General features: G+C 44.2%; 1 protein-coding gene and 1 long non-coding RNA gene across 3 annotated transcripts in view; one reads left to right on the top strand and one right to left on the bottom strand.

Annotated features, from left to right (window-relative positions):
• The window catches only part of POU6F2 (POU class 6 homeobox 2), a 370,943-nt gene that overhangs the window by 327,958 nt on the left and 16,985 nt on the right, over positions 1-26,000 (top strand). For both annotated transcript variants that reach the window (XM_032305906.1, XM_032305905.1), the window contains exon 7: positions 14,986-15,192. In XM_032305906.1, the coding sequence (XP_032161797.1) occupies positions 14,986-15,192 (207 nt within the window). The remainder of the gene's footprint in view (positions 1-14,985; positions 15,193-26,000) is intronic.
• On the bottom strand, positions 15,188-20,801 carry LOC116569584. Its single transcript, XR_004277086.1, has 3 exons — positions 20,256-20,801; positions 19,518-19,606; positions 15,188-16,049 (listed from the first exon to the last, which is right to left on the bottom strand). It is a non-coding gene; the product is annotated as an uncharacterized LOC116569584 (long non-coding RNA).

Genomic DNA, 26,000 nt, shown 5'->3' with positions numbered 1-26,000 from the left:
GACAACAGTCCCTTCCTCTCTGGGTTGTTAGAGGGATTCGTACTAACAGTAATAAAATTCCTAAATTCCTGCCATCTATTGAGCACTTTCTTTTTTTTCTTTAAGATTTTATTTATTTAGTTAGTTATTTGAGAGTGAGAGAGCACAAGGTGGGGAGGAACAGCAGAGGGAGAAGGAGAAGCAGGCTCCTCGCTGAGCAAGGAGCGCTGTGCAGGGCTCAATCCCAGGACCCTGGAATCATGACCTGATCCAAAGTCAGACGCTCAACTGACTGAGCCACCCAGGTGCCCCTACTGAGCACTTTCTACATAGTAAAGATTTGCTTAGCATTCAATAATATTCTATTATTTCATTTCACCTTTACCCCAACCATGGACTATGCCTGATCCCTATTGTACAGATTAACAAACCTCCAAGATCACCCAGCTGATGGCAGGATGGAAACTCAATTCTTGTCTGCTATTAGTGATGGCTCTTATCGCTGTGATCTGATACGAATTTAAAACTTTCTTACTCACCGATGTATCGCAAGCGGCTAGAATGACACCTGGCCCACAGTAAGCATAAACATAGTAATAAAATCTGAGGAGTGAATGAATAGAGCACTTCATATAAGCTAATACGTTATTCGATAAGCATTTTACAAAAATTCATCATTTCATTTCATTCTCACATTGCTCTTGGTCTAATATCTCTAATTTACATCTGAGCAAGCACGGGTTCAGAGAAGGGAACCAACTTCCCAGAGCCACACAGTTAGTAAGGGAAAGAGTCTGGATTTGAGGGAAGATCTAGTTTCTTCGAAGCCTTCGAAGCTCGGCTTTCTTCTGAGTGAAACCGCTTTCGGCACCTCGGGAACAGACACTGCCTGCCATACGGCAGCCTTTCCATAAATATCTCAGGCTCTTCACCCGCATATATTTTAATCCACTTAGGGTGGCTGATCTAAAGTAGAGTTGTTAACTATATTGAAGTCTTATGGGGAAATGCTTTTAAGCACCCAGCATTAAGGTGCCTGATGAAAATGGCATTGTCTGTTTACTTTGTTCAGTTTTTTAAACTACTAACATTTAGGGGCTGCTGTAAGGAGTATGCAAGTCAGAAAGGATGTTAAATGCTTAACACAGCAGAGTTAGCCAGCAAACTCCACCCCTACTGTCTTGTTCCCTTGACCCCGTGCATCTTGAGACCTATGGTCACTCCAGCACATGGAGGGCCAGGAGGAGGATTTTGAGTCCACTGCCCACACCGTTAGTAACAGGTTAAGCTGGCTGCCTCGCTTTCTCTACAGTGTAAGCAGCAGAAGGCTAGGCAATGTGTACTTTCCCTCTCTATCATGACTACGTGGCTGCTGGACTTCATTTAATCCAAAGGCAGGGGCACAGGAGTATTATTACCTGCTAGGTTCATTTAACTACTGCTGCTTTCCTTGATGCTCTAGAATAAAAAACATATTCACCTGCCTTCAGTAAATCTTTAGGTGACATTAGCAAGCTCTCCCAGGCAACCAAAAGGAAGAGATTTAGTGATATGTATTGCTACCAAAACAAAACTCTTTTAACCTGACACGGAATTGGAAGATCTCATTGCAAGTTATGGATGGATTTTTAATGTGGGATCTTCTCAGTATTATTGAATTAGAAAGGAACTATTTGCGTTTTTTAATATAAAAGGTGACATCCTTGGGGCACCTGGGTGGCTCAGGTGGTTAAGCTGCTGCCTGCAGCTCAGGTCAGGATCCCAGGGTCCTGGGATCGAATCTCACTTCAAGTTCCTGCTCAGCCGGGAGTCTGCTCCTCCCTATCCCCCGCCCCTCCCCCAGCTTGTGCTCTGTCTCGCTCACACTCTCTCTCAAATAAATAAATAAAATCCTAAAAGGAACCAAACTTATTCCTGATAAAGCTATACTTCAAAAACAGCTTTTGAAATTAAAAATTCCAAAATTCATACCATTGGTATAAATTTTACATTACTGAGCTTAGAACAGGACAGTTAAAAAAATCATTACAGTGGTGGTTGATTCATTATGATAAATTACATTTTTTTGGACTGCATTGGAAGAACCTGAGTCAGTACACACACACACACACACACACACACACACACACATACACACAGGGACATTTAAAATAGGAAGCGCAAAACCATGAGAAACCACACCAGGACAGGTGCATTGGCCCTTTCAATCACATCCATCGACACCTGCCTGATGGCTGTGGCTAAGGGGGCAGATTGGTCACCTTTGAAAATGAGGATGCAATTTTATGAGAAAAACTCATCAGCATCATTCTAATGAGTTACCGTCTTTGTTGTGAGAAATGAGAAACTCCGTGGTCTCACCCTAAAGAGTATTAAAAAAAATTACTAAGAGGAAATTGAAAAAGTAATATATGTCAGAGTGATGAGGCAACTTTTTTTCTGATTGAACAGATAGATAAATATGGCAAGCAGTATCAAAATACATTTAATTTTGCCACAACAATGGATATTCTCTTGACAAAAAGCATATGAATCACCTCAGACTCATGAAACCAGGTGGTAATAAATAGATGCATTTTTTAATGATGCTTGGAGTGGTTTCATTCCCTATGCTTCTTTTTTTTTTTTTTTTAGATGCTTGTTTTCTTGTTTATATTTATTTAAATTCATCTTTACAGGCTGGATACCCTCACAGTACTAGGTAATGCTAAATATGGGCAGCACTTTTCTTGAGCAATTGCCAAACATTTCCTTCACTGGGACCCACTGCTCCAAAGAACCTAGAATGTTGGAGATCACTGGTCCCCAATTTATATTTTTTTTTGGTTTGTTTGTTTTTTGTGGGTTTTTGTGTTTTTGTGGGGTTTTTTTTAGCTCATTGCTATTGCTTTTTTTTTTTTCCTCCCATCTGGGAAAAAATATAAAATATACAGTTCATAGGTCCAGAGCTTCATCTAGGGATGTTTACTAAAGCTTCTAAGGACCAAGGCTGAGTCAAACTAAAAGGTGTTCTCCCAAGCAATAAATAACATTAATCTGATTTAGTCACTTAATCTGGCATCGGCAGGCAGAAGCAGAAATACTTCCCCACATTCTAGGTATTTTTTTGCTGGTATTAAAACTTAAACTCTTAGGCAAAGCCATATAAAATCTTACAAAGTTGGTCTGTCTGCAAAATGATGGCTTCACTACAGTGATGATCCTCTTTGGAAGGGAAAAATAATGTTTTCGGAATTCCACAGCGTTAGCAGCAGCAAAGAAAATAAATAGGACTCAGAGTTTAATTTGTAGTCGTTGGGGGAAAGGGAAAGATGATGAATAACGAATGTTACAGTTCATCCTTAAGAATCTGTCTTTGCTATCAACCCTCTGGGCAAATATAACGACTATTAAAAACGAAAATGTAAAGGCTCTGCAGAGAATTGGAAATTGGGGCATTAGATCATATTTACAAACATTTTCATTCCCTACCATTGAAAATCGAGTGAGAAGCCACAAATTGACACCTGGACCACAACGGCATGAAGGAATTTGCTTTGGTACCAGACGTCACACTTGCCCTTGTTATGTATTAACCATGGGCTGAAATATGCATTCTTTAAATTCCAGTTCCAATTCTCTATAGGAAAGTCTTGATACGTTCACAGATGAAGAGGGGGGAGCTGTGTGACAGCACAGTGACCCAGAGCCCTCGTTTACCACAAAAATGAATTCATACGAGGATCCCTGTAGTGGAATCAAGATAGCAGAGGTCTTGCAACAGGGTTGTGGTCGCCAAGGAGGAATGTCATTCTGTGCAAACCGAGGGGCATTCCCCACCACGTTCCTGTCCTTCCTCGTCTCCAGTGGGAAACCAGCAGTTTCTGTTTATGTTCTTGGGGACCAGAGGTCCCAATGGATCTACCTCTACCACCTCCCTGATTGCTACCTGATTGCCACCTGATTTTGGCAGGCATCAAATCCAGCTGCTGCTGCTTCTTTTTTTTTCCCTCAGTCTCCCAAAATGTAGAACAGTGCCTGGCCTTCTTCAAAGATTCAACAAAAACCCTGCTACTTTTCAAGAGAAAATAAGAACCTCTCAATGATGGGTGAATTCAGCTGTCCAATGACACATGTGAGCATGCGAACAGGCAGTCCTTAATAAGGGGGACCGCGGGAGATCACCTCAAGCCCCTTGGATTAAACCTCAGACTCTTTCCCCACAATTTTTCATAGACGCTTAAGGAAACCCAGTTTTCTAGAGTGACCTTAAGGTGCCAACAAGATGCCCCGTTCCATGACAGTACTCAACACTTGGGACCTAACTTAAACGTCCCACAGCCACCAGGCGGGAAGGGGGCCTCCTTCCTGCTGCTGCTGCTGTGGAAAAACATAGTCTTTCTCTGATCAGTGCAGCTGTTTCTTGGAAGGAGAAAAGAGGCTGCAGCCCCTACTCGTCAAGAGTGGGGGCTATGGCTTCATACAGTGGCTGCCATCTTGACCATCCGGCCTACTAGAAACCTCGGCTCTTTCTTCATTGGCCAGTTGCTGGTGCCATAGACAGCAAGCTTTACAGAATGCTCTTGTTAATCCAAAAGAAGGGATTTTCATGAACTCAGATGGCTGGGTGATTTCCCCGTCTTCTACAGTAGGAATGAGAGCAGGTGGTATAGCTGGGTGATGTGCACAGAGCAGACCCCAGAAAGGATTTGCTGAGTGAGTGAGTGAGTATATAAGTGCTTAACTTGTGCATGAAACAAATGAATGAATAAAGCAACACTTTTAATTTTGAAGCCATTCAGAATAAAACAGAGATGTTCAATTACCTGACTTTTCCAGATAATGTGGAAGAGATTTTTTCTTTGCTAGAATCACCTAGTCATTTCAATCCCCTACTCTTTCTGACAGTAAAATAGTTGCTAATATGTCTGTATTATCTCTTTATACAAAAATACTTTTAATATGTAAATATTAATATTCATATAAACAAACACAAATTGCTAACCATAAGCAATAAATTTCCAAGGGGAAGATGGGCATGGAACAAAGTGGCAATTTCTCCTTCCGTTTCCAAAAGAATCCCTCCAAATTCCACTTCCCTTCCCCAAAGAAAATTGCATTTAGTCCTGAAAGTCATGTTTATTTGAGCTTTGCTAGGAGAACCTTTTCTGTATCACTAGATATTTCTGTCCAATCACAGATGAAGTCAGTCAACTTTGAATTCCACATCAGGCCCAATAAAACTCTGAGCGAATATTTTACAAAATTCATTCTCCCTTCTTCTGTCTTCCTCTTCCCACATTCTAGTTAAGTAAAAGCAGAGTAGTAGAGGGAAAATAGCACCACAGAGAAATAAAGAACTCCTAAATAATCCAGAGCTTACCAATATGCCTTCCAATAGAGTAGATTTATAATTCAGATACAATTTTAAAACTTGCAGTGAGGGATGTCGGGTGGCTCAGTGGTTAAGCACCTGCCTTTGGCTCAGGGCATGATCCCAGGGTCCTGGGATCAAGCCCCACAGTGGGCTCCCTGCTCAGTGGGGAGTCTGCTTCTCCCTTTCCCTCTGCCTGCTGCTCCCTCTGTTTGGGCTCTCTCTCGCTCTCTGACAAATAAATAAAAATCTTTAACAAAAGAACTTGTGTTGACAGTGGGCACCTATACTGTTCTCAAGAAAAGGATTAGTGTCCTGGACACTGATCCCTGCCCACCAGTCACTCCACGAGTAAGACAGGCAGTCAATTACAATAACTCCCCACTTAATTCCTATCTCACTGTAGGATCATCTTGTGCACATTTAATTTAATCTTTAGACTACACTCTAGATCAAAACTTTTATTCTGCCAATGGTTCCTAATACTTGAGTACAAAACCAAATAAAAGATAGAATAGAAAAAGCTCACGTTTACAGTAAAATATGTAAGAACAGATGCATCTTAAAATTTTTAAAAATTGAGGGGAAAAAACAAACAAACAAACAAACAAAAAAACACCTGCATGCAGAGTGTTGAGTGTGCCAGATTCAGTTGTAGTGTTATTGTAAGAGAAACTGTCAACAGTTCAGACCGTGGCCGCAGCTGCTAACTTCATTTTGCCAAAGGACTCAAGAAAGACTCAGGTCCAATAAGAATGATCATTGTATCAATTGAGTTGACTCTTACCTGGGAGGCCTGTCAGTTCCCTGAGATGTGGAGTTTCTTCCACAGTGTTTGCTGCTAATGGGCCACAGAACCAGGATTCAGGCCATGCTCTATAAGCAAATCATTCCCCTCGTGAAAGTCGAGTGGGATCCCTTTCCCCCGACTCACCATTTGGAATTGGAAAACAAACACATTTACATTAGACTTTTTCTTTCTCGACAATTAAACAAATTAAAGACCGTGTTCCAGGCTGCGTTTGGGAGTACTGGATGGTCTTGTGCTCCTTAATCATATGTCTAATTAAAGATAAGACAGGAAAGGAAGACCCATATGCACACCTTTATCACATCTTATAAATCTGCTGTTGTTGATGAGAATGCTAAGATAACTTGCTAAGATAACTGCCAAACGACCGGGTTGAAATTCCCCCATTCTTCTGACCTTCCCTTGGGTGTTGACACTCTCCCCTCCTTTGGGGGCCACTGACTTTCCCTAGTGCAGCTCCCAGGTTGTGAAGAGCCTCAGTGGCATTTCAGCAATGAAGCCACTGCCATACTGTTCGTTTTTAAGTCGGCTGACATTTTTTTTCTTTTTTTTATTTAAATTCAATTAGCTACATAGAGTACTTCGTGAGTTTTGGATGTAGATTTCAGTAATTTACCGGCTGACCTGTCCACAGTCAGCACAGGCTCTCAGAACCAAACCAAGTTCATAGTCAATATAGTCAATATAAGTTCAATATACACGTGGGAATGTGTATATTGTGCTCACAGCTGTAACTCCTCCAGCAGCCGTCACTCTCTCTACACTTCTAAGCCTCCTTCTTGCCTTCATTTCTCCTCTACCTTGCAAGTGTTCTTAGTGAACGAAGTCCTGTGACCCACAGGGACTCCTTTTTTAGTATTACTGACCTTGATGACTGAGGTAAAGGCAGTCCCCTCTCTTTACCTCTTTTTAAAATTATAGATGAGAATGGCTTAGAAAATACTTGTTAATATTCATGATTAAGTCATGTTTAACTTATTTAAAAAAAACAAACAAACAAAAAAAAAAAACACTGAACTATGGTCCCGGAAGGACAAGCTTAAATCTCTTGGTCACGTAATTGGCAGTTATGAAGACCCTTCCCCTAAAGTGGGGAACAAGGACAGAAGTGATACCCAGCAGGGTAAGATCCTCAGAGCCTCTCACTGTCCCTGTCAACCGGCTCGGTGGCCACAGGCTGTCCCCTCCCCTTGGATTAAACCTCAGACTCTTGTCCTACAACTTCTCATAGGCCCTTAAGGAAACAGAGTCTTCTAGAGTGACCTTAAGGTGCCAACAAGATACCCCATCCATGACAGTAATCAACACTTGGAACCTAACTTAAACGTCCCACAGCCACCAGAAGCGTCCCCAGGTGGGCCTCCTTCCTGCTGCTGCAGCTGCTGCTATAGGAAAGGGTAGTCTTTCTCTGGTGGAGTGATTCTCCTTCCTTCAGCTTGCTGCCTCCATTCCTGACAAGGCAGGCTGAGGTGGGGAGAAGACAGATGGGCATAAATGCGGCCCCAGGTTGAACTGCTGAGAGACAGCCTCTGCCCTCTGGGCCAGCAGATGGCTCAAGCCAGCTCTCCCACGAGCTTGTCTGAGGCACAGCTGGGACCTTCCAACAGCTATAGGACAGTGCTACAGCTCTGTGTTATGTTATTAGCACAGTGCTATAGGCAATGTGTTTTCTTCCAGCTACATACTCCCCTCCCAGGGACTGGTTTTCTCCAAGTCTACTCTCCAAGGCTTTCTGTCCCAGTGCCCATTCCTCAAGGGGGTCCTCTGGGACAGGATTATAAATGGCTCAGACCCCTGATAATGAGTCCAGGGAAACACTCACCCGTCTTTGCCTGTTCTCAGTGGGAGGGTAGCAAGGGCCAATGCAGTAGAGCCCTCTCTCTCTGTCCCTCTCCCTCGCATCCCTCTCCTTTCTCTTCCTTCCTCTTCTTTGCTCTTCTTTTTCTCTCTTCCCTCCTCAGCTCAAAAACCATAGCCTCTCACCTTTAGATTCCTTATGGCGTATGTTCCCCAACTTTGAGAGAACACTATTTACTTAACTACCTTTATTAACCTGGAGGTGAGGGAAAACTCCCCATGCCCCCTTCCTGGGAGTGAGGAAGACACACAGAATTTTAAAATCTTTCTGTGTCTGCCCTCTGAATTCTAGAAATTGTCCTCCTGGTTTTCAGCAGCATAGTCTATTCCCGCCCTTGGAACGCAACACCTACTGAATCTTGGTGCTTCGATGGAAACTTTCAGCTTAGCATTCTATTATAAGACAGGAAGGATTTAACTATTTTTCATGGTGAACTACTGTTTTCTGTTCTTCTTGGTAAGCTATTTTCATAGTAAAGTCATACCACTCAGAAAAAATACAAGAGAGTTGTACAAATTAATACAAACGCCAGGAGTTACACACAGGCAATATAAACAAAATTAAGCTAAGAACAAACGTTTATTGAACATCAGTTTGGTTAGTGAAGTATTGTTTGGAGACTTGTGTCCCATTTCATCCTCACAATGCCCTTATGAAGTGGATGTCATTATTCCCATTTTACAGATGAATACCCTGAGGTTCTAGGTAGTGAGGTCATTTGCCAACAATCTCCCACTGGTTAGGGGCAAAACCTGGGTTTGCACCTGGGCAGTGGATAATTTAATTCCTCTATAAACATATCCTAAATTCCATTAAGCAGAATGATCTTTAATGGCTCTTACGAAGATTTTAGAGGATTATTTTTATTGATGTTATGGTTATCTTTACAACATCTGGTTTTCATGCAAATTATCCTTCTCCTAATGTGACCACAAGTGACACTGCAAAGATCCTGGCACTTCTAATTCTTTACTCTTGTCTGTGAGTGGGGGTCTGAAGTTGAAAACCAATCATCCAACAGGGATCCTAATTCTGACAGCAGGAAACACTGAGTAGGTACATATTCCCAGGGGTAGAACACCTCTCAACACCCAGAACACAAGCATCAAAATGTACACCTTCAGCCCTTCTTTTTCGCAGTTGCTCATTAAAGAACTACGTGGAGTCCCTTTCTTGCAAATTGGTCTGATATAATTTGCCTCATCTCCTGGGCTTCGGTGATACCACCTTCAGGCACCGCCATTCCCACTGCCCATGCCCAAGCCAGACATTGTTCATCCCTCATGGTGTTAGATTTGTCCTGAACACTGACACCTCCAGAGTTTGGGGAAGCCATAACCAACTGATTGCCGTTGTCTCCAAGATTAAACCCAAGGGTCCTTAGTTGAGCGTCTCCCTCTTTTGAGCTCCTTCATCTGCTTATCTTCGTGCCTTTACTGTTTTCCGGTTCAGATTCTCTGCGAAAGCCCATCTCAACACCCATGCCTCTCTTCTTCGCCATCGTGGACAGACTGCTAAATGCAAGAAGGCCCCAGAGCATCTCAGAAAAAAAGAATTTCATTTGGGGAGTAACTGTATTCTCCTACCTTTCCTGGAACCAACATCCTAATCGGAGCTGCCAAAATAATGCTAAGTGGGTTTAACCTTACAGTTGGAGCCCAGTGAAATCACACTGAATGTGTTATTTTTGTAAAATTTTATTTATTTATTTGACACAGAGAGAGAGAGCTAGAGCACAAGCATAGGGGAGGCAGGCAGAGGGAGGAGGAGAAGCAGGCTCCCTGCTGAGCAAGGAACCCGATGTGGGACTTGTCCCAGGACCCAGGGATCATGAACTAAGCCACAGGAAGATGTGTAACTGACTGAGCCACCCAGGCACCCCACACTGAATGTGTTATATAAAGAAGACAAAATCCTCCCTCAGAGAAAGAGAGAGAATGGCTGTTGCCAGACCAGAGAGGAAGGAGAAGGTAATGAGCTGTTTCTATCCTGGGGATCACTCATACCGGTTCCTTGGCTCTCTGGTGCTCTTTGTTGGATGCTAGTGTTAACAAAAGCCTCTTGACCAAAAAGTGCTGAGATTACACAAATATTTGGCAAAGAGTCATCTCTGCTGATGGACTGAAGATGCTGAGAAAGTCACCGATTCACAGCATTGATGGATTTCCTTTTCTTAAAGATACGTGCAATGAAATTACTTGTCAATGGTGACATCTGCAAACACATTCTCCGTGGCAGAGTTTAACAGCATGTCATAGACAATTATGACACGTGGCCCATCAGATGACTTGTCTGGGTGCCCTGGGCTTCTGTGATGCCAGCGTCTGCTGTTGCTGAGGACACCACATGTAGGCAGTGAATGAATTCAGTACATGTTATCTCCATCAGTTCTAATTCGTCCCTACTAAGCATCTCAACTAGTATGAAGTCTCTAAGGACACTGTAAAGATAACCACGTGACCCCAAATTGCTGAGATTTGCTACAGTTCCAAGACAATCTTTATGATGGCTAAAGTCCTCATTGCCGCTGAATGCACAACAGTCACTTTTATGGGTATGCCACCCAAACTTTTACAGGAACAGGGATTACACGTGCTAACGAACACCGGCAGTCACTTTAACTATATTTTATTAGTTGCTCTTGTGCCACAGACTTCATTTTCTGTTGTGGTTTATGCTTATAACTTTTCTAAGGAAAAAGACAGGTGGACACGAGCTGCAACAACCAAGGAAGTCCTCCGTCAAAGAGGCCAGAACTCTTTTTTAGATCTCAAGCTGTCATTACGATACGAAGGGCCCAACCCTAGTTACAGCATTCATCAGAAGATGAATCATTACAGTTAGAACCAGGGCAAAGACATCGACGATCATTGCAAACAATGCCTGAGCTATTTGCTGTGGGACTGATGAGACAATAACTTCACCCCAAAATTTCTAATTTTGTAACCAAGGCATAAAGTAGGCCACGCATTTTGAATTGAAGTGGCAATGACTCCAGAACCTCTCTGTCAAGGATTCATGGAGGCATTTTTCCTCACCCTTGGCCAGCTAGAATGGCATCCTGGCAATGGAGCTCCTATCCAGAGCCTCTCACTACTTCCGTCCACATCTTTGTCTTTATCCCAGAAGTAACTCCATTTCAGCGCTCCTCTCCACCCGCTCAAAAACCATCGTTGAATCTCCTTGCCCGGATGCAATTTGACAGCTTCCATGCTGACCTGTCCCTGATCCACTGTCTCAACCCTCTTGCTTGAAAACTAGTCAATGCCCCAGCCCCCATGTCTCTCATGGCCAGCTCGTCTGTTGTTTGGAATGGTTTCTCTGCCCTGCCGAATCCCACCCAAAATTCGAGACTCAGCTCTGCCCCATTTCTTCGGTCAAGTCTCCCTGAACTCCCTCATCATTCTTCCTCTGATACCACTCATTCATTCCCAACAGACCTTGGAACACTCACCACGTGGATATAGAGATTCTTATCAGTAGTCCTTGCTACTTGTTTGGTATATATCATTTTTCTGTTGAATTGATAGAATCTTTGCATGAGATGTGCCTGCCTTGTTACCCCCTCCTCTGTCCCTAATTGCTTCTTCTCAGTCTTCTCCATGGCGCATGATGCTACACTCCATGCAGAGAAGAGTCAGCAGGCACTAGGCTGCTCTGCCAAAGTCAGTTCTCTTGTTGCAGTTAATGCCTTGACCAGGAGTCACAGCCTACTGGCTGGCTTTGCTCACTCAGCATCTTTCCTTCAGAACTCCCCTAGCAGCAAATCCTTAGCTCTGTGAGCCAGAAACTCAGACTCCAAAGGGCTTGGTCTCCAGATGTCTCAGAAGCATCCCTTCTCTCTCTGCCCTCAAGAAGGAGCTCTCCAAATATCAAAGGTCAGTTTTAATTTCCTGATTTCCTTGGAATACGTATTGATGTAAATACTGCCCTTGAATATCAAAAGGCCTCTGATTTCAAATACAGTTTCAAATACAGTAAACTGCCAACTTTACACGAGTGCCAAGAGCCTCACACCATGACTGCCTCAGCATCTCTGGCTTCCTTGTTGAGATCTCTCTGGCATCAGGATCGGAGGAAGCTTTTTGGTGAGGTCTGTGGAAGTACTGAGAGGAGTCGGGGCCAACCTGAACAAAACGGGCACATCTGGCAATCTGTAGACCGCACTGTGTGATCATCTCTACCCTCAATGAATGGGAGCAAATGAAAACCAGCGTTCTGGTTTTCACTGGGGGATGTTGGGAAACCCCCACAGTGCACTGCCAAGTTCTTGCCATGCCCAGAAGGTCATCCCAACTCCCCTGCAAGGGGAACAAAAATGAGAAATGCACAGCTTCACAGAAGGCTTCCAGACCTTAGAACGGTCCAACCACCCCCCACCCGCCACCTGGCAGGCAAAGCCTCCTTATTAAAGGATTCCTCCAGGTGTGCAGTTCCAGATCCCTCTGGCTCCCATGCTAGCCACGGCAAGTGATGCTGGGCCCCCCAAAAGAAAAGAGGAGCCGGTGGGGAGGAGTTTTAGTGGCACTATGTTTTAGTAATGTCAAGCACAGTATTCGGAGCAAGGATGCACTTTGGGGAAAGGCTGGAGAGTCGTTTGCATTTGCCTTTCTTCTTTGCGCTGGGAAAGAAGGCAAAGCATCTCATTACCGTGATGGGAGCAGAGACTCGTGTCAATCTTCTGGGAGCAGAATGCCTCCCAGCATCACAGCGGGCTTAGCTGTCAGGCGCTGTGCCTCACTAGGAAGCCTTCTTCCGGCTTACTAACTCACACAGGCTCCTAAACACGCTGACATGCTGCCTAAAATAGAACCCACAACCCTGCCACCTAAACCAATCTGGCTTCTCTCGGCTTCCAACTCAGGCCAACCTGGTGGACTGGGGTTTCTCAGGTCGAAGATACGGGGAGGCCAGACCGGACAGGTGCATGTAGGTGTGGGAGGAGGAGCCTGCTCCCCAGGTCTCTACATACCACCCGTGGGGTCAGAGGGACAGCTTCTGGGTCCTGAGCTGCTTCGTGCAAGACCACTCATCAGTGCGGCACTTACATGCTCTCATCTATTGATGTGGACTCGTCCTGACCTGGCTGCCCTGCTGGGACGGGTTCACCGCTGATGCTGCCAGACGGACCCGCAGGCTTGCCCAGGGAGACCCGCAGAGTGACGGACTCCCTCAGGGCCTGCTGACTGCTCTCGCAGGCGTTACGTGACCTCCATCGGCATCCGCTGACAACTGCCGCCACTGCTTTGTATGCACACAGCTGCTCCATTAGCACCGTCCCTTGAGGGCTCCTGCGGTGGGAGCAACGGCAGCGCCAGGAGGATTCCCTCTTGTCGCAATCCTCACCACCAAACCGTGTTTGCCCTTGTGGTTCTCCTGCCAGTCTTGTTGCTTCTGGAATCGTAGGAGTAGCAGAGGCTAGAAACCATTCGTCCAAAAGACATGTGTTGAGAACCTGTGTTCAAAGCCCTCTCTGGAGGGCTGTGGGACCAGAAAACAGAGTCGTTTATAAACTCGGACTGCAAGCTGCATGTTGTCCCGACAGAAGTTCCCACGGGACACAGTGCCCTCCCGAAGAGTGGGCCCTCTCCCATGTCCTCCCTGCGGTGGGAAACAGATGACATGATGGAAGCGCCGCCATCAGGGGCTTGGTGCACATGGACTGCCCCGCTGTCACCTACCAACACCTCCATCAAGCAACAGCTGGGCCTCCACGGTCCCAGCCACTTAAAGGGGGCAGACTAATGCCCACTTCCTAGCAGAAGTAAGAACGTGGAAGGAAACGAAACCATGGACGTAAAAGCACTTCTGGAGACAGTATTATAAATATATCTAGGTGGTCCTCACGTCATGTGACCACGGTTCACCCTGGGGGGGAATCCTGGAATGTGACTACAAGAGCAGCCCTGCTGAACTTCCATCCTGCGCTGTGTGGGAGAGGAAAGCCTCCAACTGCCAGCTCCGTGACTCCCCCAGAAGAGTCCATAATTTTGGAAGACAGATCATCTTTTCATTCTGTACTGATTAAATTTGCCCTTAGCAGCATATGAATGTGATCCATGTTTCCAGCTTTCATAGACACCGTGACCATTTGCCATCTTGCCCACGCTCCCTTTGCTCCCTTCCTCCTCAGCGCCATCACCAGATCCAGCCAGGTCCCTCCTGCAACACTCCGCCCCATCCCCTCACTGAAGCCAGAAGCTGCTAGACGCAAGCAGAAACCTTCTCTGCCACCTGCCACAGAAGCCCTGAACTTCTAACCCTTAAGACCTGGTTGCAAACACATTATCTAAAATGCACATTTTCAAAAAGTGCCATTTTCAGTTGTCATTCCAACTCTATTTTAAGAGTTTCAGGCATTCGTTTATGATCCCAGTTCTCTCAAACCTTCAGAAAGCGGAAGCTCCCTGACTGAGCTGGTAGGTGGCCGAGCTGGGAAGGCAACCCCGTCTCCCTGATGCCAGAACTAGGGTGGAGAGACGCACTCCTGCTAGGCTGCTGAGGACCTTGGGGGAGGAGGATGGAAGGTGAAAGGATGCCGGGATGTAGAGAGCAGAGGAGAACAAGGCAGGGGAAAGATGTGAGGGAGCACAGCAGGTCTGAGATGCTCCTCTGGGGAAGAGATGTGGCTTCCCTGCTAGAAGAGGGTCTTGGGTGCCTGTGAAGTCCATCTTCTGGCTGGTTCTGAGACAACAAAGCAGATGTCTGTGAAACCCCAAGTTTGCGTCTTCGCCAAAGGTTGATTTTGTTTTCAAGTAAGGTGCTTCCCCCCGCCTTTCCATGCATCCCGTTCACGTGTGCTTATCTCTCCTGCAGGTGCTTGTTCCCTGCCCCTGCCTTCTACACCCTCCTCCAGATCTGGTCACAGTCTCTCCGTGGGCTCTTGGGAGGCTCCTGCACAGAGCAAGGCATGAGTGACCTTCAGCTGCATGTGCAGAACCAGAGCAGAGCCCGCCTCCTCACCTCTGGGCCCATCTCTTGCAGATTATTGGGACCATCCCTCTGATGCCGAATCCGGGGCCATCGAGTCAAGCAGCGAGTGGCACTCAGGGCCTGCAAGTGCAACCCATCACCCCCCAGCTCCTGACCAACGCCCAGGGCCAGATCATTGCCACAGTCATCGGGAACCAGATCCTGCCAGTGATCAACACCCAGGGCATCACGCTCTCACCCATCAAGCCCGGCCAGCAGGTAATGGCCCAAGTCCAGGCAGCCGTAGCTGCGTGGACCACCTCCTTCCCACTCGTCTTCTGTTTGCGCTCAATCAATGACGGGTAATTTTTATAAAACCACAGAAGATTCCAACCTGAATCCTAACACATCAATAATTTTAAAAGGCAAGTAGCTCTTATTACATTCTTAGAGAATATGGGTAAGAGCTAGTTCTCTAATCTAAAAATATGAATATATTAAGTTATAAACAAATAGCCGCCTAAAATTCAATAGGGATGTGTCCTTGCTTGGACACTGGGGATACTTAATTTTCAGAAATTTAAAAAGGGGTCAAGAGGAAGCCAAGTCCACTTCTGCCTTAACCGTTAATGAAAAAAAACTGCTCCATTGTGAAATAAAGCAGGAACTGTCCCATAGCAGGGCAGGTGTGTACAAGGTTTAGAATCATCACAGAGGTGGGAGCAGCCAACTCTGTCTGAGGAGTTTTGAGTTCTCACGGAGAAAATGGTTTGGGGACAGAGTCTTGATGAATGAAGATGGAACAATGATGGAATCACAACATGCCAGGTCATAGGCACAAAGACAGGGAAATATGAAGGAGGATGGAGCACCATGAAATAGAAGAAAGGCTCATAGAAAGGGCTCCATAATCAAGCTGGAAAGGATGGACTTCATGTGATCTTGAACACATTACGCATCATCTCTGTGCCCCAGCGTCCTCATCTGAGAAATGGAAATGACCAGTACCTGTCTCGCAGAGTGGTCACGAGGATTCAGTGAGTCCATCTGTATGAAGTGATTCGTGCCTGGTACACAGTAAACACTTACACGCTCATGATGATGGTGATGACCGTCCATTCGGCAGCCCTGAAAATCTGTAAGAGGTATTTAAAGGGAGGAGTGACATGTTCAGTTTTATTTTTCAAGAAAACAACTCTAACTCGGGGAGCAGATGGATGCTGAGCTGAAGTGGTGAAACATCGATTGTCAACAAACCATTTAGGAGACTACAGTAAAACGTGGACGGGAATTTATGAAAGCACATGCCAGATAGTTGAAACCAAGAGTCTGGAACTGTAGTAGCGCCAGGACAGGACCTGAGAGTCAGCGAGTGCATACATTGTCACTGAAAGCAAAACCAACTTTCAGAAAACTCATAAGAAGGAAGGAAGACAACAGAGTCACTTGGGGAAACATCAGCTTTTAAGGAATAGAAGAGGAAGGGAGAGATGGAAGAAATGGCCAGTTAAGGAGGTGAGGAATCTAGAGGGTAGTGATCGAGCATCCAAGAGTTTTTTTTTAAAAGGAGGAACCGACACAGTGTCAAACACTGCAGAGATGATATCGGGTAAAGCAATGGAGAAATATCAGTTCTCTCTTTGTTGTGACGCTTTAAAGTCTGGAGCTGCTCTGTTTGAAACATTTTGAAACCAGCAGCAGGGTGAGTGAAGAAGCCAAAGTTGGACCAGGCTGATACCCAGATTTGCAGTTGGAGGGTACACTACCAGGAAATGTGGTGGGAGAAGACAGATATTAACAGTGAGTACGTGACTGAGTACATGGCCTTATGAGTTGTTGGAAAACTCTATAATGGGAAGCGTCTAGCAAGGAAATAGGATGTGAAAGAAAAAGGAAGAAGAAAGCACTGCTCCATTCATCATTCATCTGTAACAAAGTAGAAGTATCTTTCCAGAGATCTCAGCCATTTGGCTTCTGATCCAGCCATGCATAGAGCCCATTCTTGGTGGCACTTGAAGGCTATGCTTGGAAATTCAGCTACATGTTCAATAAATATTTTTAAAAATCTGTTTTATACATATATATGTATAAAAATTTTATATATGTATAAATATTTTTAAAATATTTAAAAATCTGTTTCATACACATATATATATGTATAAAACAGATTTTTAAAAATATTTATTGAACAAGTAACTGAGTATGTATGTGTGTGTGTATATATATATATATATATATATATATGTATGTATATAGATTCCCACCTGCTATTTGTCAGGCACTGTTCCTGGAAGCTAGGCTCATAGACATGACATGAGACATGACAAAGACATGACATAGACATAGACATGTCATGTCATAAACATGACAGATACCATGAGTCTAGGGAGGAATATGGACATTCATCAAAGACTTGCACAAATATGTACCTGAGATCTCTAGTAAATGCTGAGGGAGTAGCGAGGGGATCTAGGAGCAGGTCCAGCAAGGACACCTCCTCCACTGAGGGAGGAGGAAAAAACCAAGTCAGGCCTGAACACACTTCCTAGAGATGGTGACTCTGGTCTTATGCCCTTTGGTTCTCCCACCGAATCTATAAGTCTACTGCCTGGAGAGCCAAGGCTCCCAGCACCCCTCTTCTTCCTCAGCTTAATCCTAGGCTGTGGTGCAGTCCCTGCCAAAATATACCACTGAGGACTTCGCTCCCCCTCCACACCCCTGTCTCTCAGCTAGCTTATCTCTTATACTATATACAAGATGCCATTGGACTCTTTACCTTCTAAATGGTTCCTTAAATAAGGCAAGAGATTCTATCTTTTATTGGCTTTTTAAGACTTATTTCTATCTGTTCAAACTTAGGCTAAAATTATCTCTAGGAGGGAGAAAATGAGATCAGCCTCTTTTCATACAATCTGCTAAAACTATTTCTGTCAGCAAAGCCAAGTTGTAAATTGCCACGAAGGTGATGAATTAATTAGAAATCATCAACATTTAGTACAAAGTAGTCTCGTTCTCACCTTGGATTTCAGTGGAGGGTGTGTAGGTGATAGACAATTTGAGTTACATAAAATTACAGCTCTAGATTTGAGGTAAAACGATTTTAATCCAGGAGAAGGACCTAACCAAGAAATGGCATTAAAAAAAAAAAAGGCAGAATATGGTACCATTCCTTCACTCTTTGCCCAAAGTACACATCATTGATCCATTTACGCAGCCTCTCTTGTGAGCACAGACACACCTCAGAAACGTTCTCACCCTGCACCTGTTGGTCGCTGGAGCAAACTTCACTATCACTGCAGGAACATTTGGTCCTCTGCTGCTCTAACCTCCATGGTTGTCTTCTTTACTGTAGAATTAGGACCCAGCAACTCCTAAGAAACAGCCAGCCCGGGACACCTGGGTGGCTCAGTGGGTTAAAGCCTCTGTCTTCAGCTTGGATCATGATCCCAGGGTCTTGGGATCGAGCCCCGCATGGGGCTCTCTGCACAGCGGGGAGCCTGCTTCCTCCTCTCTCTCTCTCTCCCTGCCTCTCTGCCTACTTGTAGATCTCTGTCTGTCAAATAAATAAAATCTTTAAAAGAAAGAAAGAAAGAAAGAAACAGCCAGCTAGCCCCTTGGGGGTGTGCCTTGCAAATCCATTTCGCGTCAGTTATAAGCAGGACTGTCCTGGACTGATGTGTGCACAAGAGCCTCTGGTGTACCTTCATGCTGAGAGAACACATGAGCACAGCTGGAGAAGAGTGGCAAGTGAAACTTCCTTAAACTCCAAGCAGCAGACACCCCGGGGCCCATCCTTCTTGTTCTAGCCACATGCCCATGGTCTATTCTAGTCCCACAAAGATCGAGGGAACCAAGGGTGAACCTGGTTGGAAATATCAGGAAATGGTGGAAAGAAATGAATGACTGGTACTGTTTCTTGCCATCCGCCTCTGAAACACCGTGAAACACCTCAGAGCACCTAGTATGGTTAACAAGTTGGGTGAACTGATGGGAGACAATCAAGTCTGAGTCCTGGACATAAAAGCTGGGATCCTGAGGAGAGCGGATCATAAAATGCCCAAGCGTCCAAGAGTAAAAAGCTCAGAGCTGGAGGTGTAAGGATAGTGGTCTTCAATTTTTTTTCTTTAAATATTACCCTTTACATTGAAGAAATATAATACAGACAACCACTAAAAAATAAAGGATTTCTATCCTACAGTAGAGAACTTTCTCAATTTATTTTTTCATGTGATTTATGACAAATGCCTGATCTCACAAGAGCATAGTTCCAACAGTAAAATACATCATAAATTATAGGAGCAGAAAGTTCCCTAACTCACACTCAGGAGGGAGTTCACTTTCATGGAGTGAAGTAGCTTGGATCAGATTGCTTGTGGTGATTTGTTTTAATTTAACAAAAATAATTACATCTTTAACTTTATTTTCACATCTACTTAGCATTAATTAAAAGAACCTGAATAAAATCTAAGGGTAGAATGAATGAATGAATAAAAACTAAGAGTGAACCCTCAGCTACTCTTATGATGATTTATGCCAATGATAAAAGTTACCAAACTACAAAGTTATCATCTGGAAAGCAAGCAAAATATTTCTTAAATACATACCATGACTTGATGGTCCTAGATATAGTCTTCACAGTATCACAGCGGAGATTCTTGGTGAGCAGTGCAAGAGAATTAAAGTCAGAAAAAGACTAGATTTAAAAAAAAAAACAAAAAAGGAAAAAAAAAAAAAAAGAGAAAGATGTAAGTATCTTTCTGTGCAAGGGGGAAAAAAAAAAAAGAAGAAGCTACTTAATCCAAAATATTTGGTGGATTTTTGAAAGGAGCCTTTTGTTCCTTCCATGGGACTCTACAAAGTGTGAGGCCCCAGATCCCTTTACAACTGTGACTGTGAATTAACGATGTGTCCATAAGCAGCACAGACATCCTTTTTATGTATGTTTATTCTCCCTTTAACTAAATTCCAACAAAATTTAGCAGGAGTTTTTAGCACGCTTAAGAGCGTGGGGACATTTGAAAGGAAAAAATGTTGCAATCTGTAAAATCAAAGCAATGGAATTTTTCGAAAATTAAAGGCTGTGGATATAATCCTTGGAGACTGCCATCTACGAAGGCACGTGATTTCTCTTCAAAATGTAATCTTGGTGTTAACAGGAAGCCAAAGGAAGGTAGTTTATTTAAATTGCCCCCCCAAATGCCATCTGATTACCCAAATACGTTCATTTGTTTTTCAAGTAAATACAATATGTACTCCCTTACCTGTTTTGGAACGTCAGCTGCCCTTCCCAGCCCCCACCTGCCTGTAACAGGGGTCCCTGGTCTCTTTCCGGAGCCACCCACCATGAGACACAAATGAGGCATTTCCACCCACAAGGATCTGAAGCAGCACAGGAATTCTCCTAGATGGATACAACGCCTATCACTGGCTCAACGCAGAGAGCCCTTTGACCTTCCCGCCGCACAGCTGGGCATCTTGCCTTCCGGTCTCCCCTTGTCACTCCCTGCCAAGCCCGGCCCGCAGTGCCCCCGCCCGCAGCGCCTTTCCCACCGCTTCTGTCTGGCAAACTCCTGCCACCGCCCCTCTGTCCGGGATCCCTCCTTCTCGAAGCTTCCCTACATGCTCCCTCATCTCTGCCTTCCCTCCGTTCCATTCATTGTCATCCCTTGTGCTGTCATTAGAAATCTACGCCGGCCTGAAGGACGGGGACCCGACTGACTTGGCCTCGCTCTGGGCCCTGCCCGCGGTGAGGGCTCAGTCGATGGCGTCCGGGTGAATCGCTGCCCACTTCCGGGCGGCGGCGTCCCAGAGCCGTGCTTCAGAGCAGCCCAGCCCAGGCCGTGCCTTCGGCCGGTTTGCTGCGGTTTCCACGGCCTCACCTGCGGAGGAGCCGGATAAGTCCGCACGGCGCGGCCTCCCCAGTCACCTCTTTGCGGAATGTGAACTCGTTCCTCCCGCCCGCCCACTCGCCCACCTTACCCTCTCCACTGCGTGGACTCCCTGGTTTTGTGCCCTGCTCTGTCCCATCGTTGCGTGTCCCCGCTGCTTTTCAGTACTGCCACCGGCCTTGCCTGCCTGTGTGCAGGCATCTCCCTGAATCCCGTCCCCACCTGGCCTCTCCTCACCTCCCCGCAGGCTCCAGGGCCTAGTGTGACGCCTTCTTGCGTCCAGCGGAAGCGGGCGTTTCCGCTTCCAGTGCGTAACTCCCCTGCAGACCGGAAGTGTCCGAGGGAGGCTTACATCTGGGGCTCTTCCTCCTGCCCAAGTGAAAGAGCTGTTTCAGGGTCATGGAGAGAACTGGAAGGAAAATTCAGGGAGTCTCCTGAATTTCCCCCGCCAAAAGGACAACTCCCTCCTTGCTTTTTTCAAGCCTTCTAGAAAGGAATTCAAATCTCCACTTCAGGTCATGTTCCAGGTCCTCAAAATTTTTCAAGCTGGTTTGTCCTGATGTAAACTCTAAATCTTGGCAAATCTAAGACCTGGGCTCCTGTCCTACCCACCGTAGAACGAGCATCTCAGTAACACAGTAACACTCAGGCGGTCCTCCTCATTCTTGAAGGTTCTGATTAAGTCCAAGCTGTTGTTTCTCTCATCTGGGCATAATAAATCCTATTCCTTTACCCTTTTTTGAAGAAAAGCTCCTTCAGAACCTTTGTGTGGTCCCCCAACCATGAGCATCACCTAGGAACTTGTTAGAAATACAAATTCTTGAGCCTCATCCCAGATGTACTGCATCGGACCCTCCAGGCAAGGGTGGGGTATGATCTCTGTTTTAACAGCCCTTCCAGGTGATTCTGACAAATGCTGTATCTTGAGATCCACTGACTGAATTTCTCTTTAGGCTATTATAAGGTACAGAGTAGGTACTCAGAAAAATGCCAGCCAGTGCAGGGAGGGAGAATCACCATGTCCTCCTTCATGCTCTTGTTCCTGCTAGAACTCTTGGGGTTGTGTTCACATTCTCATTGCACCACCTGGGGATACAGCCTGGCGTTCATTATGACTCCCTGACATACTTGTAAAAGGCCAGACCTCCTGCATTTGGCCTTGGCATAACTGGAGAGTTTTTTCTTCCCTGAATTAATCTCTCTATATTTAATTCCATTTGAATTCTACTCTTTATATGCACTCATTTTTCCAACTTGTCTAGCACATTCCACATTTTATTCCACTTCCAAGACACTTGTCACCTCCACTTATTTTTATAGCAATTGTGGATTCAATTGGAAGAGATGCTTTATTCCACAAACTAAAACATTATTAAGGATATACTATGTTACCCATGGAAGCTATACAGGGAGCCAAGGGCATAGAAAAGCAAGAACATCTATAAAGCATGCTTGCACTTGAATTTACTTTTGTTGAATATATTAAACACCCTTTAGTTCCAGCCAACACAAACAAACCAACGAAACCAGCCTCTGAAAAGCATGGAAAGGGAGAAGATTTTGCGACCCTGAATCCTGTCCTTCCCTGTTTGCCATTTCCTGGAGGAGATGGACATTCCTCCCTCCTTCCCTGGGTAATGCAAAGCCCAGGCTAACATGAATTGCCCCTTCCCTCTCCTGTTTTGTTGACTCTGTGCTCTCAGATTGTATGAGCCTGCTTGGGCTACCATAACAAAATGCCATAGATAGGATGAAGTTTATTGTCTCACAGTTCTGGAAGCTGGAAGTCCAAGATCACTGTGTTGGGGAGGGATGTCTTCCCCTGAGGCCCCTCTCCTGGGTTTGCAGGTGGTCACCTCCTTCATGTGTTTTCATGTGGTCTCCCCCCTTTCCCAGTCTGTGTCCTAATCTCTTCTTTGGCAGACACCAGTCATACTGGATGAAGCCCATCCTAAGGACCTCATTTTAAGTTAATTACCTCTTTGAAGACCCGATCTCCCATTATAGTCCCATTCTGAGATACAGGAGGTTAGGACTTTATCATACGAATTTGGGGTGTAACACATTTCAGTCCATAACACAGCCTATTTACATCTGACTTATAGCCCAGTAAAAGGCAAGCAAGGGATTCCTGGAACTTAATGAAAATAAACTCCAGCTCCTTTAGGCAGCACAGAGAGGGTGTAATGAATAAATAGAAAATATCGTCATATAAACAGGATACTGAGAAAAGTAAATTTGGGGTGCTCCAAATAACTGGGACTCATTACATTAAACAAAGGACAATCTATAGACAACCCCATCCGAGGTGTGTCCCAGACGACACTGAAGTAAGTCATAATGCTCTGGCCACCTCTGACTACCATGATTCCCTAAAAAATATGACATTTTTAAATACTTCAGGACCTGTATGTAGAAAATAATCCTAAATGGAAAAATACTTAAATTGTCATATTTAGCAAAAAGAGATGAGATGTGTTCAAAATGATAGACCACCATGTACGCTCGTGCTGATCAACCCTAGAGTGTAGCTCAGCATGTCCCGTTTGAACACACATTGTCTGTTCCCACACCCCCAGCTAGAGCTTCCTGCTATCTCCCTGACTCATACCTGCTTCCAGTGTAGACAGGAGCGGGGCAGCGGTGTGCTTGCTGGAAGGAGTTCTGGCTCCTGAGTCAGAATTCTCTGGACTCAAAGCTCAGTTATACCAGCTGTGTGACCCCAGCTAAGCCATCTTAAGTTTGTTTCCTCTTCTGTAAGGACAACACCATCATATAACCAAGAGGGCTAATACCAAAATTTAAAAGTACACTCAAAAACACGTGGGAAGCATTCCATCAATGGTACCCATGTAGTTGGCTTCCCAAGATCAAGGCAATGTAATAAAACATCTCCCTCTATAGAAGCTTCCAAGTTCTCCTTTTTCTCCAGGAAGGAAAAGGAAAGAAGCTTTTCCTCCAGGCTTCTCCTTATTCCCTAATTCCCTGCACTTTCTTTTTTATGGTCCATTATGTTTGAGGTATTTATACACCTATTTCTTTTGGTCCATTTTTATGGTCCATTATGTTTGAGGTATTTATACACCTATTTCTTTTGCCAGTAATTGCACGTTACAATACATGATTTTCAGATTCAAGTCAGGGTCTGCAAAGCTACATCTAATTAAATGACATTTTTCTAATGTTGCTTATTTAAAGTCTTTGAACTTTTTATATGGAAAACCACAGTTGTTTAATGAGGGAGCTTAAATCTCTGCTTTCCCTTTCTTTATTTGGTACATGTATTTTTAAGTATGATATTTCTAAAGATTAATGCATCAGAATCATTAGACTAAGAATATCATAGATAAAGCCTTTTTTTGTTATTTACCTCAAAGAATTACAATGTTAGGGTTGGGAAGTAACAGAGGTATTACTCTAACATCCTCTTTTTCTGAGGGAAGAAGTTATCAAAGAAGGTCAATCTCTGGGCTCACTTTGGTGTACAAAAGGCTATTCCATCTAAACTTACAAGTGATTCTAGAATTAACAGATACATGTTTATACATTCCCTATCTTGGAGTGAGACATATGGGCTCCAGTAAGGATGCTACTGCTTATATAATGTCAATTCTTGATAAGTAAGAACTTTTCAGAATTTTTCTTGGTCTCTCCATATTATCTGGTTAAACTCTGGAGGGAAAGCAGAACCCCAATGTCCTAAAAAGAAAATGCTTATTTTCTTTGAAAGAAATGTATCTTTCTTAAATTCTTAGATATCTTAGAGTCATCCCATTCTCTGACTGTGGGGACACCGCACAAGCTCTTAAAAGAACTATTTTATTTTCCCCTTGAATTTCTTCTCCTGCATAAGCCTTAGTTTGCTTTTTGAGTCCTTAGTGAGGCTGCAACCCATTAATTTGTTTCTCTACTGAGTTGTATCTGAGGAAGAAAATTTTAATTGATTATTGTCTTACCCAGTTCTTTGATGGTACTTTACCACACCCAGGGCCAATAAAATATTGATGGAATGGTAAAATAGAAGGCTATCTCATGATCCAGTGACTCAAAACTGTGAAAAGCTTTTGTCAAGTAACAATATTTAGAAGGACAACTGAATAAGTTAGAAGGGGTAGACTGACATGCAAATATCCATCACCTTTTATTAAGCAAATTAAAAATAGATTTAATCTTTAATATGTGTCCCTACAGAATAAAATTTACTGGATTCAATGTTGATTATGTGCTTGGTAGATTGGCTAATTACCTTGGGACATATACTTGATGCATATTAATTTGGGTTCCATGTCAATTATCACTATCTTTTATTCACAGTATAGCCTCCATTTAGCACAGTTCAGGAACAATAAGGACGTGCACTTGAAAGGTAACTTCAGGCAATTCTGAAGGGGGAAAAGATGGCACCCAGAAGGAGCCTGGAGCTATGAATGAGAACCCGGGTTCTAATGTGCTCTGCAACACATGATCTGGGCCAGTCATTCACTCCTTGTTATCAGGCTCGGTGTATCTGCTGCATGGGAATGTCATGTGAACCCGGAGAGCAAAAGCATTACCACGAGGGACCAGAAGAGGAAAGAGCTCCTTATGCACTTCCAGGGTAGCATCTTACTAACAGCTGTTTGCGGGTAAAACGTTAATTGGTGGTTAAAAACTCATTAAGGAATTTAAAAGACTGAGAAACCACAAACCTTGGTAAGGACGGAGAGCAGCTGGAATTTTCGTACATTTCTTGTGGAACACGAAATGCTACGACCACGGTGGAAATCAGTCTGTCTGATAATTTCTTTAAAAAGTTCAACATGCATTTATAGTACGAGACTAGAATTCCACAATTCCCCTCCCAGGTATTTACAGAAGAGAAATGAAAACACAGGTATACACAAACATCCGAACATCAGTATTTACGACCACTCTGTTCTTGATAGCCCCAAACCGGAAATAACCCATATGTCCATCAACAGGTGAACGGATGAGCAACTTGTGGCATAGATATCTTTATAAATATAGAGATATGCACCACAAATATATACTATATATACTACTCGGCAATAAAAAAAAAAAAAGCGATGACACTGCTGACACATGCAACAAAACGAATCTTAAAAACAATATTCAAGCCAAAAAAGCCAGATAAAAGAAGAGTACGTACTGTACGGTTCCATTCTTAGAATCATGCCAAATGAGTCCGTTGTGACGAAG

Source organism: Mustela erminea, chromosome 11 (genome assembly GCF_009829155.1).
Source record: "Mustela erminea isolate mMusErm1 chromosome 11, mMusErm1.Pri, whole genome shotgun sequence".
Classification (NCBI taxonomy): Eukaryota; Metazoa; Chordata; class Mammalia; order Carnivora; family Mustelidae; genus Mustela; species Mustela erminea.
This window is presented reverse-complemented; position numbering and strand designations above follow the sequence as displayed.